This window comes from Monopterus albus, unplaced genomic scaffold (assembly GCF_001952655.1).
Source record: "Monopterus albus unplaced genomic scaffold, M_albus_1.0 scaffold171.1, whole genome shotgun sequence".
Taxonomy (NCBI): Eukaryota; Metazoa; Chordata; class Actinopteri; order Synbranchiformes; family Synbranchidae; genus Monopterus; species Monopterus albus.
Window position 1 is genome coordinate 398,071 of NW_018128051.1, and position 18,156 is coordinate 416,226.

At 42.9% G+C, this 18,156-nt stretch overlaps 2 protein-coding genes across 5 annotated transcripts in view; both read right to left on the reverse strand.

Annotated features, from left to right (window-relative positions):
• tecpr1a (tectonin beta-propeller repeat containing 1a) overlaps positions 1 to 9,481 on the reverse strand; it is a 13,868-nt gene extending 4,387 nt beyond the window's left edge. For all 4 annotated transcript variants that reach the window (XR_002276232.1, XM_020615881.1, XM_020615879.1 and 1 more), the window contains exons 1-19: positions 9,325 to 9,481; positions 8,865 to 9,104; positions 8,222 to 8,404; positions 7,993 to 8,115; positions 7,790 to 7,909; positions 5,845 to 6,019; positions 5,661 to 5,761; positions 4,355 to 4,456; positions 4,083 to 4,231; positions 3,212 to 3,795; positions 2,981 to 3,126; positions 2,653 to 2,808; positions 2,347 to 2,496; positions 1,908 to 2,065; positions 1,596 to 1,826; positions 1,200 to 1,296; positions 943 to 1,022; positions 793 to 849; positions 158 to 332 (exon numbers count right to left, since the gene is read on the reverse strand). Coding sequence is in view for 3 of the 4 variants with exons in the window: in XM_020615881.1 (XP_020471537.1) it covers positions 158 to 332; positions 793 to 849; positions 943 to 1,022; positions 1,200 to 1,296; positions 1,596 to 1,826; positions 1,908 to 2,065; positions 2,347 to 2,496; positions 2,653 to 2,808; positions 2,981 to 3,126; positions 3,212 to 3,795; positions 4,083 to 4,231; positions 4,355 to 4,456; positions 5,661 to 5,761; positions 5,845 to 6,019; positions 7,790 to 7,909; positions 7,993 to 8,115; positions 8,222 to 8,404; positions 8,865 to 9,089 (3,012 nt within the window). In the remaining variant the exon portion in view is untranslated. The remainder of the gene's footprint in view (positions 1 to 157; positions 333 to 792; positions 850 to 942; positions 1,023 to 1,199; positions 1,297 to 1,595; positions 1,827 to 1,907; positions 2,066 to 2,346; positions 2,497 to 2,652; positions 2,809 to 2,980; positions 3,127 to 3,211; positions 3,796 to 4,082; positions 4,232 to 4,354; positions 4,457 to 5,660; positions 5,762 to 5,844; positions 6,020 to 7,789; positions 7,910 to 7,992; positions 8,116 to 8,221; positions 8,405 to 8,864; positions 9,105 to 9,324) is intronic.
• A 1,645-nt stretch (positions 9,482 to 11,126) lies between these two features.
• baiap2l1a (BAR/IMD domain containing adaptor protein 2 like 1a) overlaps positions 11,127 to 18,156 on the reverse strand; it is a 20,738-nt gene continuing 13,708 nt past the window's right edge. The window contains exons 8-14 of the mRNA XM_020615952.1: positions 17,993 to 18,133; positions 17,349 to 17,472; positions 16,965 to 17,175; positions 15,126 to 15,185; positions 14,930 to 15,029; positions 12,331 to 12,371; positions 11,127 to 12,214 (exon numbers count right to left, since the gene is read on the reverse strand). Coding sequence (XP_020471608.1) covers positions 12,142 to 12,214; positions 12,331 to 12,371; positions 14,930 to 15,029; positions 15,126 to 15,185; positions 16,965 to 17,175; positions 17,349 to 17,472; positions 17,993 to 18,133 — 750 coding nt within the window. The 3' untranslated portion in view covers positions 11,127 to 12,141. The remainder of the gene's footprint in view (positions 12,215 to 12,330; positions 12,372 to 14,929; positions 15,030 to 15,125; positions 15,186 to 16,964; positions 17,176 to 17,348; positions 17,473 to 17,992; positions 18,134 to 18,156) is intronic.

The following is an 18,156-nucleotide window of genomic DNA, read 5'->3' on the forward strand; positions in this document are numbered from 1 at the left end:
TGTTAGAAAACATTCATCAGGACTGAAGATAACTCTTGTAATGTGCACTGCAGCGCTCCATTTCTGATGACAGTAGGGAAAATGACAGTGACTCACCAAATATTGTAAAACCAGTTCACATGGTGTTGTCTATGCACATATTATTGATGTGACTCACCCCAGGTGTCAGTGCGGTGACTCCCAATCGGCAGAGCACATCTCCCTTGTTGCTGATGGCCCACAGAGGAACCATGTCCACGCTGTTCTGATCAGCACACGGCAGGATGGTCACGTCACTCAGTGGGATGGGTGGGAGTTCTTGCCAGGGTCCAGTAGTGGTCAATTTACACTTCCTGTGCAGGAGGAAAAAAATACCGTTCACAGGTACTCTTGCAGTATCTGCAGGCAAAGAGGTGAGGTGTGACAAATGACTCAGGTTCAAGCCCAACCTAACTCACTTCTGTTGACAAGCAAACATGATGAAACACCCAGGTTCCAGAATGACACTTACCTGTTCATAACTAGACAACGCACGCACATTGTGAAACAGTCTAGTACAATATCAAAGTGTAGTCACTCGCATATTCTATACTATTTAAATATCTATAGTACTGTAAACATAGATGATTAACATTTTGTTAATTATTGCCTACTGATTAATCTATTGTCTCTGGCTTATCTGCTCTGCCAAATACCTACTGAATAAACACAACACACACACAAACTGCATGTCAAGTGGACTTGCCACTTTAAGACCACTGTGCACCTCCTGAACAAGTACTGCACTGTGGCAGTGTTGCTTTTTTATAGTACCTTGCCCATCGTCTGCGGCGCACAAAGTCCTTCATCGTTTTATATCCGTGATATGACCTGAGATGTGGAGGAGAGAGGAAGAATTGTAGAAAAAGTGAAATAAGTGAAGCTACCAGCAGGTGTGTTTGAGGAACGGCAAATGAAACCTACGCCGGAAAATCAGCGGCATACTGCCAGCCTTCTCTGTCTGTTCCTCCAGAGACACTGTAGTCAATAGCCCACTCGGACACCTGGAAACGGCAGATAGGAGAAGTGAAACATGATGAACATGTCTGCGTTTTTGACCACACCCCTCGTCTAGGATAATTCAAGACCAAATATTAATAGTCTTCTAACTAAAGCATGGTGGTAAACCTGCGTCCCACAGGACTGGTTACAGATCCCCCACTGTGCATAGCTCTGCTTACCCATGTCCACTGAGGGGAGAAAGCCTTGGTGCTTGTTTTTGTGCGCTCATGCAGTCCTGATGCGTCGCTCCACATGTAGCGGTCTGTAGGCAGACCTCTAACACAAAGCAAAACACACTTTACATGAGTCATGAGAAAGCTCATACTAAACTACTACAAACAACAGGTACTTTCACTGCAGCAGTAACGTTTGTCACATCAGAGTAATAGTAAAAGTTTGGACTAAATGAAATGTAATATTCCTCTTAAGTGTGAAAGTCCACTTTTAAGGATAAAAATCCTAAACTGGACTTTCAGCCTCACTTTCTACTGACAAAAATGTGTTTCATAGACACAAAGAGGGAAAACTTTCCTCTTCAACTTGAATCTCAGCGTTGTCTGGAGGGACAATGATACCTGCTGGTGTAGCCGGTGACCGGGTTCCACCTCTGGTTCTCATAGATGTAGACGCTCTTGACATCCGTCTGTGTGTAAATTAAATCTGTGCTGCTGGCCATGCCCTGGAAGAAGCCCCCTCCATAGCCCCCGGTGTAGACCCAAGCTGTGTAGTCATAGCCAATCCCCCACACGATGCCAATGCTGCTACACTCCACTATACGCAGGTGCCCTCCAACTTGTCGCCAGAACCTGCACAAAGAAAAGTTATCTATCAGAATGTTAATGTGATCTTCTTTCTCAAGGAACCACTGGTGTGTGGGTTATTCTTACATCTGGTCGCAGGGTGTGGGGTAAGGCAAGGCCTCCAGATGAGGAGAGGGCTCACTGACAAATATGTCTCCTTTACAAGTGATGGACCAGATGGCCTGTTTGGAGGGAGGGCCCTGGATGCCCCTGGAGTCACAGCATGACATACTCAACAATGCCAGCTGGACGCAGAGACAGGGGTGGAGACAGAGACAAATAAGAAGACAACAAAACGGAAATGGCAGAATGTGTGTGCAAATCACACAGACAATTCAGCAGGCAGTACAATAAAAACGGAAGCATTTGGATCAAAAACAGTAGTAAACTCCAAATACTAATTTATATTCCACACAACAGCAGACACACACAGCTGGGTTACAGTGTGTTCTCCCTCAAGTGTGACAAAATGCTACTGTGAGAATGAGACGTCTAATTCAAAACGCTGTGTAGGAGACATATGTACCCAGTCGTGCATCTCCAGCTCCGTGGCTGCTGCCACTCTGATTGGCCACCTCTGTTTGGTCCGCTCAGGAGTGTAGATAGCAAAAGTGTGTTTGGAGTCATTTAGCACAGGGACCAGGATGGTTACCTCATTGATAAAGGCATGCAGGTACTGAAGAGAATGACAGTGGAGACAGAGAGACGTTTTTAAAAAGTACATAGAGGAAGAAAGTGCAGTATGCTTCCTCAGAAAGGCAGGTGAGACAAGTATATCGTAGACAGCGAGAATCTGAAAACACACACACACACACACAAACTTCTTCTTCACCTTCTTCTCCTCATAAAAGTTGTAATAAATGAAAAGGATGCCGTCCTTGTTGCCGTCTGGTCCTGAGAATTGCTCCAGGGCAAAATGGACATCTACCCACTTGTGTGGCTTCCAGTCTCTCCACCACTGCATGGTTCCCTTCTTTACCCACACAGACTGTAACAGGAGTATTTGTGAATAAATCAATGAATGAAACTTCAAGGAAAGAAGAAAAGCAACTACATACAGACAGAAAAATATGCAACATAAAAAGAAAAACAGAAGTCACACAAAGACTGAGTACAGAAGCTGCAGCTGTTTGGCAGGTCATAACTTCACCTGCATGTACCTGTTCTATGGCCTGCTCATAATGTCTGAAATTATCCATTTCTCTCTTGGTCCTTTCACTGAGTTGCTCAAAGATTTGTCTCCGCCATGCTGCCGTCTGGGCTGGCGTGACAGACAGACTCATGGACTGGACCGACTGGATTAAAGCTGGAGGAAGAAGAGAAGAAAACACCTTAACAGAGGATACAGTTTTTAGGCGGCGAGCACTGGACAGCTTCCTCATTTAACTCACCTAAAGTGTTCATAGAGCAGTTGAACCAGGTGAGCTGGGAATGGCTGTCCACAGAGCAGCCTCCTCCGCTGACCCACGCCCACACAGGGTGCTCATCCACCCCATACAGATCATCCATGGCCAGAGTGTATGCAGCAACCGATGACAAGCTGCAGGTGTCAGCTGAGTCTGGCGCTCCCCCAGGCTGGACCTGCTGACTCTGTGCCTCCTCCAGGCCCACGTTACTCCACTGGTTAGGAGAAAGAGCTGGACCAGCACAAGGAGCTTTAAACTCTCCTTCTCTGGGGACAGTCTCCTCCTCCAGAACGACAGGAGCGGCAGAGCCAGCATCTCTTGAGCTCTTAGCTGGTTCTCGATCAGAGATGAGTTCAGAGATGAAACTGTCACTGGTGACTTTGGGGATGCGGGGTTTGGGTGCATCAGTGGGCTGGTCAGAGGTGCAGACTATGGGGGCTTCAACAAAGGATGCTGGGGCAGAGGTGAGAAGGCAGCTGGCTCCATCTGCTGTCCCTCCCTCTGCATCTGACTCCACATCACTCACTGCTGACTGTGCACGCACCTCACCACTGAAGAAACATCCTGCACTGTGAGACAAAGCGAGGGGAACAGGAACTGGATGATCAGCTAAAGCCGTTTTCTGCATCTTTCAGTGCTTGAAAAACAGTCTGACGGCATGAATTCTAGTCAAGTCATGGTTCTATGCGGTTTCTTTTATCTGCTCATGTTTGAATTTTTCCACCTCGTTCACATGTCCAACAGATAAGTGTTCACTTTGCTAATGCACTGAAACTGGTGTACGAGTGTGAACCATGTGTTCCCTCTAACTAAAACGCACTAAAATGTGTATGTGTGTTCGCTGAAACCACTCCACCTCTGCTGGCTGTCTGAGCTGGTGCGGGAGTGGGATCGATCTCCATCTCGGGGAACACTGATAACCTTCCAGGTTTTCCCACTCAGTTCACTGGAGGTCACACCCTGTCTGAAGTACACCGCCCGATCCTGGCAGCTGATACCCCACACCTAAACATGACAGCAACAGGCTGTCGTGAGTAAAGCTAAAGCAGACGGCTGAGACGGAGTTTTAGGTGTTCCTTTTTTCTCCTTTATAAATGCAATATATAATCTCATGTGAATGTAAATCACCTGGTCATTGAGTCCTACGTTGACCATGATCATTTCTCCAACCATGTTAATCCAGCCGGAGCCACAGGGGTTGTGGGAGTTCACGCCACGTCTAAACCACACCTAAAGAAACAGGCGAGTGGAGAAAAAGGAGGCCTTTTGCATAATACACACCTGCTCAGATACTATGGTTAATACCACTTTGGCCGTAGCTTAGAACAACACAAAATGTGTCCTAAAATCATTGATCTGTTTCATCTTTGGCAGTTATACTGTGCATCTCACCTGAACATTTCAGGGATCTATCTTCATTATAGGCCAAGTTATGGAGGACAATGTGTTAAATGGGGTTTTCAATGTCAACTTTAAACAGCTGTCAGATTTCGAATCTAGATGAAATTTGTTCTGGAGACAGACACTGCTATCCTACATACTAGGTGTGTCAGATTTCAAACAAAAAATGACTTTGATAACTGATCTGTTTCATCTTTGGCAGTTATACTGTGCATCTCACCTGAACATTTCAGGGATCTATCTTCATTATAGGCCAAGTTATGGAGGACAATGTGTTAAATGGGGTTTTCAATGTCAACTTTAAACAGCTGTCAGATTTCGAATCTAGATGAAATTTGTTCTGGAGACAGACACTGCTATCCTACATACTAGGTGTGTCAGATTTCAAACAAAAAATGACTTTGATAACTTCTGATTGAGATAGGATTTTTTTTTTTTTTAAATTACCCCATGTTAAAGATGGGGATTTTGTGTCTGTGTTATTTTTGTGGCCTTGACCTTTGACCCTTTTATGTCAACTTTAAACAGCTGTCAGATTTCGAATCTAGATGAAATTTGTTCTGGAGACAGACACTGCTATCCTACATACTAGGTGTGTCAGATTTCAAACAAAAAATGACTTTGATAACTTCTGATTGAGATAGGATTTTTTTTTTTTTTAAATTACCCCATGTTAAAGATGGGGATTTTGTGTCTGTGTTATTTTTGTGGCCTTGACCTTTGACCCTTTTCAGCCTAAATCTAATCACTTCTAGGACTGGTCCCCACTAATGTCTGTACCAAGTATGCTGATGATCCATCCAACCGTTTGTCTGTAGTCCTGCTAACCAACACACATGGAACCACAAACATAACCTCCTTAGCTGAGGTCATAACTAAAAATTTGAAAAAGAACTACAACCAAAAAAACCCATGAACATACTCTAGCTGTATAAAACAATACTTCCTGCTAATATTCTGTACATGGTCAGTGCAAGTATAGTAGATACTGTATTACTGATACTACATCCGGTTCATCACAGACTTTTCTTACTTTGTTGTCCTTTGTCACGGCCCACACAACATCAACTCCCACAGCTACATGTATGGCTCCCACCTCAGGACTGGGAGAGTCCACCACTGCCCAGGATATACCTGGATTGCAGAAAATATTATTCCGAATGCAGAAAATAAACATAATCACACTCAAAGCTCATCCTGCCAGAGAGCTAGTGTACCTCTGGGGCAATGTCGGCTGATGCCCTCCCTGACAATGAGCTGCCCCTCCCACAGCACTGCCCACACCAGGTCCCCAGGGCCGCAGCTGATCTGGACCACCTCCCCGGGAAGAGGCACCTCCTCCCACGCAGAGCCCTCAGGATTGTGGTGACAGATTCCCTCTCTGAACCACACCTGGATGAAGAGAAAGAAAATGAGCGCTTAGACAATCAAAAATGACAGCATTAAATCCACTTATCAAAGGTTTTCATTTACAAAGCAAGCCAGGTGTTATGAGCTGCATGTCAGCTGAGCAAAGTTATTCAAATAGCAAGATATGTTTACATAATTAGTATTTCTTTGTCAAGTATGCTACATCACATGCAGCACCATTTTCCAGCCCCAACCTACAGTAAAATGTCACCACACTGACCTTGAGACAAAACACCCTGAATCTTGTCCTCACCCAGGCAAAGAGCAGGTATTTGGTGGTTTGACACCGAGTCCTGCACGGGTCCAATATTGAAAACCTGCACTTGCCCCATAACCCGGAGTTCTCTGGAAAAGCCTCTGTTGATGGACGCAGCACCTTGGCTCTGCAGCTGTTCCCTTAGTGACAAAGCACCTAGCTCACAGCTATTAAATGCTAAGACTTTGTGGCACTGCTTATAAGCAACGTTGTTCTCATTGTCTGCAACCACACCAAATTTCTCCCATATGTCTGACTTGGCCTTCGATAATGTATTGTCCACAATTTTGTATCCACTACTGGCCATTTTCACTTTTAGGTTATCCAGTTTGACACACTGACGCCTACACTGATATCTGAGTGATGTCCTAGCTGGATTTAAGTTGAGGGGTAAAAGGTTGTGCCGTAGGCCAGTGTTTCTCACGGGGTGGGTCACGAGAGACATGGTGGAAAAAAACCAAATTGTTTTTGAGAGTGATATATTGTTGTGGATTCAAATGCTTAGGTAGTATCTAACGTGGGGCTTTTGTTTTGAAATGCATGCATGTGTGATATGCAGAGGCCTAACCTTGCCATGACAAGCCTTGATTGGCGGTTGACAGTGTACACTCACCGAAGATAGGTCCACTTGTTAAGAAGATGGCAAAATATGATTCGGACTATGTTAAGTATGGATTTACTTACATAGATGATAAAAATGGACATAAGCTTCAATGTGTGATATGCAGTGAAGTAGTGGCACAAGAAAGTATGAAGCCGTCCACATTAAAACACCAGTCGAATACTTTCAAAGACTACTTCGGGACCTGAGGACCAACCAGAAGACACTGCTGTCCTTGTGTTCCAAATCAGAGCAGGCACTACGGGCCTCATGAGACTATGGTTTTTTAAAAAAAAAAGCTTTATAATTTAATTAATTTATTTGAAATCCTGTACTGGTGGGTCGCAACTTGACAAGTGGGTTGGAAAGTGGGTCCCAGGGTGACACCAGCTCAGAAACACTGCCGCAGGCCCTCACAACAAATGTACTGGTTATTTAGGCTTGATAAAATTGAAGCTGCACCTTTATTTATTTACTTTTTAATTTAAATGTTTATTTCATTTGCTATGCTCGCACTGAGTCTATTTTTATCCGTGCATTATTATAAACATTTTTTACCTGATACATAACATTTTTTGCGGGTAACTGAAGCGGTGCAGGACTCTGGTTTGACACATATAATATCTGCATTGTATTTGCTCAGGTTATACGGTGGCTATACAGTCTGACTGGTTTGTTAGGCCATTGACCTCAAAGCCCTGTATGCATGTATGAGCATTTTATAAATTATATTTCACAAAAACAAATTCCAGACAATGTGTCGCAGTGTGAAAGCAAGGACAGAAAAATACTTTATTTATGCAAATTACAGCCTAATCAGTACTTGAAATACATTGTCATGGATACCTAAAGCTAAGGTTGATGGTAAATATGTGTGTGTATATATGAGCTGTACCTTGCCCTGCAGGGACACGGCCCACAGCGACAGCTGGCCCCTGGGCTCCTCACTAATCTCCCAGCCTCCACAGCTGATGTCGCTGAAAGGATCTGGTAGGGAGCTCTGATGCAAGGGGATCTGTCAGCATGCACAGGAAGACAAACACAGGTGAGCAAACTAAGAGGCTTTACAGACACAAACACACAAGTTACACAATTTACCTTAGCCCAGGTGTCCATGGCTTGGTACCTCCTGTAGCGGAGCCATCGCCTACGACGAACACAGGAGTTCCACTTCTTGTCTTTGGTGTAAGTGGCAGGGAAGTCCATGGCATAGGTCCACCCCTAAAAAAAAAACAACCCTCAGTCATTTAAAAAATGCAATGCTGGAAATGATGGTGTAGTAAGAAATGCAAGGCCAAGAATAAATAAATAATCAGTGGCCACATACCCCCTTTTCAGTGGGCTCTCCCTCAAAGTTTTCATCCACGTACCAGTTGCCCTCCCACTCCCACCAGACGGAGGGAAGCTGAAAGCTGCCCAGAGGTTGATGCTGCAGACCAGTGACATCACTCCACTGCCAGCGGTCGCTTGGCAACAGGTGCTCCGAAAAACCATCAACGGGATTCCATCGCTGACAGAAGGACAGACAGAGATGGGGAGTCAGATCACACACTGCATCAACACAAACAAAAGGAACCTGTTTATTACATCACTTGTGGTCACCCCACACAATCCAATCCAAACACCTCCCGGTCTGACTGTGTCTGAACAATCTACTGACCAACATTACAAACAACAAGCTAAATCTAACTGGTAGCTTACCACATGATTGTCATGTGTTTGTAAAGACACAGTTGACAGTCTGCTGGAGGTAGTAACAGAGGAAGTGGGAATGTTGCACTTACTTTTCATGGGGAACTTGTGCATTTTCAATTTGACTTGAGATACTTTGTGCAAGAAATGAAGCATAGCCGTAGAAAAATAAAAAGGCAATCTTAACCTCTTTTCTTTGTGTACTGTAACCTTGTCTGCAAAAAGACTTACTTTCCAAGTTGTACACTACGTAGTCAGTGGCGTCCTGATTGACTCACTTGATTTTCGTAGGTCTCCTCCTGGTAGCGGACGGGCAGGTCAGAAGCGTGAAGGTTCAGGTAGATGTTGTTGTCGCAGGCGATGCCCCAGCAGCACTGCTGAGCCGCTGTCAACCGCTTGAACTCTGTCTGGGCAATATGGCACTGCTCCCAGTGCTGCCCTGCCGTCGACAGGCTGTAGACCCTCCCGTACACATCCACTGCCCACAGCAGGGAGACGGGCATGGCTGCACCCGGACCCTGGGGAAGGCGAGGAAGAGAGAGGGTGAATGTATGTCGACTGATTATATACTGCAAGTGTGAATGACAGCAATGTGAAATGTAGGTTGCAGATGCTCGTAACAAACGTGTACAGTAAAGCCAGGTTCAGGCTCTACAGGATAACACTCAGTTTGTTCTGGTGCAGGCTTACAAGCTTATCCCTCTAGAAATAACAAATTAACAGTTAAAAGACACCAACCTTGAACTTCCTCTCATAAACCGTGAAGCAACACAAATCTGATGTCAGCGCTGTTTATTCAACAACCGGAAATGAATGACCTGCTGGCTGAGCCATACTGGACGCATTTTCTTCTTCTTCTTCTTCTTGTTTTGATTGGCGAACGGGAGCTGAATTTCGCTCCTGAAACAGGAAGTGTTTCTATTCGGCTGTGGCGTCCAGCAGGGGGCGCCGCTGCCTATTGTTTCAAAGCAGACACCTGGAAGCAAAAGACCTACATCCAGTGGAAAGTACTTGCATTTACAATTTAGAGGAATCGGCACTTGTGCATTTTTTTTCTGCTACTTTTTACTTCAGCTTCACCAGTTTAGTGGTAAATATGGTCATTTTTACTCCATCACATGTATTTGAGAACTTCAGTTACTTTTCAGGATCAGATTAATAAAACCAGATTTGATCATCACTAGTTACTTTGATTATATATATATTGCACACCCACACAGATGTTTTTAGTTATGTGGTTGAGTAGATCCGCTGATGATGGGAGCTTTGCAGAGCTCTGCTAGGTGTTTTATGAGTTCACCATTAGGAACTCATGAAGGAACTATTGCCACAACAAAATTAACAGGAGAGCCCACTGAAAAATCTAAATTTCAATGAATGATGTAATCACAAAAAATATATGACATAAATGAAAAGCAGTTATCTGTCAGAAAAACAACACATTTTGGCATCAGATGTGCCACAGTGTGTTTAGGTTGACAAGTTACAGTCAGATGCAGCTTGATGTATGTGAGGAAAAACCAAACTATTCTTATACTAGAAAATTAATTGATCACTCTGAAAGAAACCAAAAACTGACTATATACAATATGTATACTGTATCTTTAGATACAGTGTAACAAATTCTTATGGGGGTGTTATAATATTGTCTATAAAAGTGTGAGAGAGACCTTAAACCTTTATAGAAGCCAGTAAGAGAACTGAAAAAACAAAACAAAATTAAAATTATATATGCAGATTTTTACTTTATTGAGAAAAAAAAACTACACTGGTCAACACAGTGGCAAGGTTCTCTGAAGAAAGCATGTGGCAGTAACTATGTCAGTATACAGGGTTCCACACATCAGTGGGTCTATGAGGACCAATAAACTGCTTCATCAATGTGTTTCTCATTATACAAGACACACTCTGTAAAGCGAAAACATGGCAAAAAGTCATTCTCCTCACAAAATATTTAATACTCTGTAGATTTCAAACAACGACCCACCTTATTTACATACAATGTAAATGTCTACCAGTAGGGTACATTTTTATTTTGCATTGCACAAAGAATCTACATTAAATAGCAGTGATACTATGAGTGAAAAACATTACTTTCATCAAAATGTCATTTAAAATACACACTAGCTCTCAAATCAAAATCAATGTGGGATCCAGGGCCTTGACTGAGCACAGGGTGCCTTCACATATTGTATTTACATTTCTCATACAAACACACGGTGGCACAGTGGTTAGCGCTGTTGCCTCACAGCGAGAATGTTCCGGGTTCGGGCCCCACCCGGGACCTTTCTGTGTGGAGTTTGCATGTTCTCCCTGTGCTTGTGTGGGTTCTCTCCGGGTACTCCAGCTTCCTCCCAAAGACATGCAGCTTAGGTTGATTGGTGACTCTAAATTGCCCATAGGAGTGTGTGGTTGTTCATCTATGTGTTAGCCCTGCGATGGATTGGCGACCTGTCCAGGGTGTACCCCACCTTCACCCGATTGCTGGCCAGGATTGGCTCTGGTGACCCCGTTCAGGGACTAAGCGGTAGAAAATGAATGAACACACGGTACTGTATATAAATAACCTTGTAATTTTAAACAGTGTCGTACTGTTTTACCTTTATTCAAATGACAAACCCTTTTCCCATCACATCTATCTCCCATCATTCTCACAACCTCTGTATTCCTCTTTAAAATGGACTAAAATAACTATAATAAAAATAGAAATAAAATATATTTTTGGCAAGTCAGGAAGACAGCCTGGGTGCTAGTCCATTTCATCAGTATCAGGTCCATCTCATTTACATCTGGAGCTCTTCATTTTACACCACTGCACTGACTGGCATATAAACAAGTCTGAAAAGACCTTATGGCACGTCTGAGCATGTAAGAGGCAATCTTAAAGGGAAACTTCACCCTAAAATGAAGATGCAGGTTTTACTGCCTAATTTGATTTTTAGCAGAAAGAGATTATGATGTTTGACTATCGGACTCACTGCATGACGCATGTTGTAGTTTCATCTCAGCCTCATATTACTCTGCTAAAAGCAGCTTACATCCTGAGACCTTTACTGTAATTCATGTGCTCCGCAGCCACAGGATTACCCTTGTGGGTTTTTACACTTTCTTTTTCAAAAAGTTACCCCTGTTACTCCTGTTACTTTGGAAAAAAGCTGGGATGTTTGAGATGCACCTACATTCAGCAATCCAAGTTTTCATTGTTCATGGATAAAAGCCTACATTTTCATACTGGGCTGAACTGTTACTCCAAACAGCAAGTGGCTGAATAACATTTTCAAACACTGCACTACAACATTTTTCAGGATATCTCGTTTCTCCATGTGTTGATTATGCAAAGTTTCCCTGTTGTGGCTAATGTAAAACACACATTGGTGTAACACAACCTTGTGCCCAGAAACGATGGACCTCTTTAATGGATTAGACTGGTACTGAGAGAGACTAGCATGCAGACTAGAGAGATGTCAGGTAGGGGTGATATTCAGTGTGTCACAGGGGTCCCATGTTGCATAATTCCACAGAAGGCATGACAGGGTCGAACATCCTCCTGCTGTGTTAGATGGCTGGTGCTGATCTGTCATTCGTGACAGTTGGCCTCAGCTTGACTGTGGCGAACGGATTCCCTCCTCTACACAGAGAAAATTGTTGAAATTAGCTCACACCCACCATTTAGTGATTATCAGTCAACTCACACATATTGGGTTACAGTCTGTGAGTTTTTGTTACTTGTTTTTGGTCACTCACCCTAGAAATGGAGCCTTTGCAGTCCCGTTGACTAAAGGAACCTGTTGTCAGAAAACACAGAAGACCCTTGAAGCAAGATCCAGTGGACAAAGAGAAATAACAGCCAACAATCTACACACATGACCAGAGGCATCACAAACCCACAACCTCCCACCACCTGTGAAGAAAGGCAGTGCTGTCCGACTGGTTTGAGAAGATTTCTCATCAACAGTTGCCCTTACTTCCTTCTTCCACATCAGCACAGTGGAGCTTTGGCACATGCCTACGATACAGCCTCAGACTTCACCAAGTCTGGAATCTAGACATTCTAGAAAGGCTGGTGTTTTTCTCTCACATGAGGATGATAAAAACCTTATCATTTCAACGGAGCAATGCGAGCAGGGGAAATATAAAAAGCCCCGAGGGTATTTTAGTCACAGATTTGCTTATAGCGTGCTGTTAAGTTGTAAATAATTTTTACAGTGCTACAGTAGTTTGTAGGTCAACCCACACATTTGCTGTTAAGTATGACGATTTCATTTTAAATTGTACTTAAACTAATATTTTTTCCATGAATTTATTTAGTGTTCAGAGCCAAAATAGTAGAGGAAGCCTGTTACAGGAATTATTCAACTTTTCAGATGCATATCTTCTGTAGTATACCTCTGTTACCAAGCTTATTAAAAAGGCCTTTATTGCATTACTAACTGCGAAAAAACAAAACAAAAGAAAAAGATGCTTTATCCTTGTCTGCCAGTAGAGAGCAGGCAACATCCAGAAGTCACCAAGCATGCAGCCACAGTGGCACTGAAATTTTGATTCCCTGGACTTTTGGGCCACACCACGTCCTAGCTTGTGTAAACACACTTACATTTCTGATTAAAGGATCCACAAATCAAAACAAAAACAATATTTAAACTGTACCGTCTGCTGGTTTCCTGAGTGTAAGGGACTAAAAATGTCACTGAGAATCCTTGCTTTTTATACTCTAACATAACATTAGTTTTAAAAAGCAAACATTCAGAGCATTCGTAATGTGCCAGACTGGACTATGTTCTCAAAAACTGGTGTTAAAAAGAACCAGGCAGAGAGACGAAATGCACCGATTCCTTCTTTTGGAAAGGTATATCCCTCATAGTGTAATTTATTTCATGGTGAAACCCTGAGGCAGCAGATTCAAAGGACACCGAGTACAGACGGAGCAGCCAGGAGGGTGATGATGAGGGAGAAACAAGTGTGCCTGGGCTTGTCTGCAGCCCGGACAACTAGTAATTCATTTTCAACCAGCTGACACAGTACAGGCACAAAATGAAATTGTGTCTGTAACCTACTGTCCTTCATGCCTACATCTCTAACTCTCTCCTTCTCTTCTGGTCTCTCCATTACTGAACCAAGCCTGGCAAACCTGGCTGGGAACATTTTTCAGATGTCTTTTTCAACATTTTCGAGCCAACACCTCTCTGCTCTGTTTTACAGTGTTCCTATTTGCCTAATCAAATATGTACCAGCTGCAAAATTGTAAGTACGACCCATTAGAATGCAAATATCACATCCTTTAGGGAAATAATCATCTCGCTGAATAGAGTAAACTTCCTTGAACTGGTTACAGGAATTGAGGTGCAGTGTTGTCTTAAGGGTGTGGAGGCAATGACTATGAATGTAGGAGATGATAAGGCGTAATTAGTCAGACTATAGGTATGACGTGTGATGGGATTTTGTGGCCATGTAGTCTGAAGTTGCTTAGGCAAGGCAATAAAGATATCCTATCAGGAAACATAAGACTTTTTCTAGAATATGCGGCAGCTCCCATTTCATAGACAAACACTGCAGCTGCCCAGTACAAAGTCCTCTACAGTGCAGCTCTATTGTAGCAACCAAAGACTTGGTGGCAATATCAATAAAAAGAAGAAAGAAAAGAAGAAAAGAGAGAACAAAGCTTGCCTCTTGTTGACTTAACCTAACTAAACTAAAGCTACATTTCCCTAACTGGATTCGATAAGGTCAGTCACTGGCCTCAAACACATTTCTTCCTCGTCTTCATACTTTTAGCATACATTTAGCTAGCAGTGCCGTGCATTAACTAGGATTTAACATATTGGGTACATCTAAAATTGCCTACTAGCCTAGTAGTATGCCCAAGGTTGTGCTTACTAGACGGTGAAATGGCTGGGGTGCCTACTGCATTTTCATTTTTGTAGTAGACATTTGATGGAAAAATGTATGTTCCCATAGTTTGATAAGTCAAGTAAAAGTGGTTTGGCAAAGCCAGGCATCTGTAATTTATATCGTCGCTAGGAAACAGGATGTGATGGGAGGGGCAAAGAGCAGTTAGGAGTCTCACTAAACCCTCTAGTCACTGAAAAGGAATAAGATAGCTTTAAGGTTTTTATATTTGCATTTTATACTGTAGTACATAACCTCCATCATATAAACAAACAATAATAATAGCAATAATTTATTTATTGGTATTTATTTGTCCATTTCCTACTGTATCCTCGCCTAATTATTTACAGTAGGCTGATGAAACGGATTTCCAACTGAAAAACAAAAGATCTTGCAGGTTTAAAATACACCAGACTTCACCAGGTGGGGTTGTACTCATGCAGGTGCAGGCACTAACCGTGTTCTGCACTGTGCTAAAGGGGGTGTCATCGCTGTAGTCTGGCGGTGGCAGCAACACCGGCTCCTCCTCCCCCTCTGGCATTGGTGTGTCCAGATTGCTGTGAAGACATAGGACACGAAGCTTCAGATATGAGAACATCAGCTGTAAAACAAGTTATTGATTTACTTCTGGATATGCTTTAATGTTTTCATACCTATTTGATATTGCTGACTCAGTACAAGGTCTGCAGTAAGATGAGGGAAACCAGCCCCGCCTAATAGGACAACACACATACCACAACATCAGAAACATCATAAAACAATTTAAAGAAATTGTTGGCCATTTTGGGAAACACACTTTCTTATCTAGGGATGTCTCTATGGCAAATATGAAGCTGCTGCCAGTAGACTGGAAACACTGGGAAGCTGCTCGCCTGGTTCTAACTGTGCTAGAGGTGGATTTTGTTTTGTATTGTTTTCTTGTTTGTTTCCCTTTATTCACAGCCTCTGTGCTATGCTATTCAGTATGCTTCAGCCTGGTGGGTCTTATGACAATATAAAATCAGTTCTGCTAAAATGACTGAACATCTCTGAATTATGTGCAGTCACTGGACATCATGTGCTAACTGATCAGATAACTGTGTCACAGCAGAAAAACAAATATTGTCATTCTGAATGCATACGAGAGCATAAATATACTCAGAGATTTTGTTCACTAAGACTCAGAAGTTGTCTCCAAGTCACGTCTAGCAAAAAGCTGAATTATCAGACCACTGCAATAGATTTGTTGCTAAGAAACAGAATGTACTGTGATTTACCCCAACATGCCCTCTTCTTGACAAATGGCTACTGACCGCATTAAAACCACTTCAATTCAAAAGGCCACTTAATGACACACACAAACCCAGGGAGCAGATAAGGCTCGCTTTAATTTGTTTCAAAGTGGGAATGGAAAAGACACACTCTGTGAGCAGTGTGTAATCCTTTTGCCTGCATTGAGTGATAACTGTAATTACACAGGCTACCTTACAGGCTTGTGCCACAGCATCTACATATACAAACATGACTTCTTGTACATAAACACTCTCAAACTTCATCATTTGAGCAACGAGTCACACAATGCTAACAGGTGTGATGTCTGTTTGTACAGGAGAACATTAAGCATTTGGTTTAGCACCTGAAACATTTTTCTCTCGACTGTCTGGAGGTGACATGAAGTCTTAACTCCTGTGCAACTGTGTGAATTCACCTTTTCAGAATCATGTGTTAATGGGAAAAACAGTCAAGCATTTGCTTATTGTTGGGTGAAATATACAAGATGACATGCTTCTTGCTTGTGTGTGTGGTGTTATTAGAGACAGAGAGCTTTACATCTGGCACACTGAACATACCGGTCATACTCTGTGTTTCTAGGCATGGTGTGCGGAAATATGAAGAAACAAAGCATACACTAGACCTTAGATATGTGAAACACGCCAGTGTGGTAGTGCTGCTGCATATTTGTTGTAATGAAAGGAAAGTTCCTCATGTGGGTGTGCCAATGGTTGTATGTAGATTTTAAAAAGCCCTATATACTGTACACTGTACAGCTAGGTTACAAAGAGCATTGGCATAATTGTATGTTTTTGTTATTGTCAACAAATCCAATGAAATGACCAAAACCAACTAAAGGTTCTAACCTCTCCAGGCTGTCTGCGGCTCTTGACTCAAGCCCAGCGCTTCTTACTGACAACAGTTATGGACTATTTTCAGTGGCGGATTATTACAGCATTGATGCATTAGGGATTATTTACAGCGCAAAAGCAGCTTATTGTACATTATGTGGAATATAAACTACAGTGTGACTTCATGGTAAAGAAGTGCAACAGTGTGACTCACTGACGACAATAATACAAATTTTGAACATCACCTCATGTCCTTTAAAACTAGAGATACTGGGATGAATAAAAAGACTGGCAAACTGTGACTGATAATGAGACAACCACTGTGAACTGAGTTGAGGTATATACTGTATATCAACATATGCCTGAATATGAAAACAGCTTGAAACTTACTGCCCTGTCTTCTCCAGCTCTCCGTACAGCCAGCCATCCCTCTCTTCCTGGATGAGCAAATTAATGATGTCGCCTTCGTGGAAGTTGAGGAGTGTGTCGCTACTCGACGTGTGGGGAAAGATGGTTCTCACCTGGAGCTTCCGACCCATGTTGAGACCAGACGACTGGGATATAGACCGAGACAGACTGTCCCCTCCAAGACTGCCCTGGTCTGGAAGAAGCAAACAATCACAAGTACAGATTAGAGATGTGATCATGGTTGGCAGCGGTCAACACTTCACAAATCTTAGTCAAAACTTCACAGATCTCACAAATGTCAGATTATTCCTTTGAAATCTAATGTGTCTTCTCATTTTGACAAAACCTGGGAGAAGAAATCCACACCTGAGTTATGGTCTGAAGAGATGCTGCGCAGAGATCTGGGGTCAGGGTTAAACATACTGGCTAGCTGACTGATATGAGCCTTTTGCGGTGGTGCTGGAGGAGGCCCTGCAGGCTCCCTGTTGTTCTAAAGAGATGACAAAGAACATGGTCAGATGTACTCATCTCACAATACTCATTGGTGATATTGAAATCATAACAAAGGTTGTATTTAAATTACCTCAGAGACAGCAATAAAGTCTTTGTCAAGGCAGTGATTTTTAGCAGTCGTTACTGTGATTGAAGCTTAGGCCTACACAGCAATAAACAATTCTAGCCCTAAAACATTCAGTGGACTTTAACAGAGGGTGACAAGAACAGCACATGCAGCGTTTCCCATGGCTGACAGCCAGCTAATGATAACCGGCCACCTCTTAGCAGCTTTCATCTGGTACAACAGATGTCAACATCTTTGAAAGACAGACTATGAGCAAGACTAGAGCCAGTCATCTTTAAATGACTTGGTCTACTTATCTACTATTTGGCCATGCTTTTATTCATCTTACAGTAAGATATCAAAGTGTGTAATCAAAAGCAACAGGTCTCTCTTAAAAAACAGACATTTCAGCACGACTTTTGCAATCCATACCTGACCAGCTAAAACTCACCCTGTTGTAGTGTTGTACCAGTGGCGATTGTTCTGGAGTGGCGGACAGCTCCTCGATTATGTTCGACATCGTGTCAGGCATGGTGATGTCGCTGCACTTTTCCTGCCAGCCGGGGAGTTTCACAGCCAGAATGTCTTTAGCCTGAAAGAAAGAAAGTGAGCAGG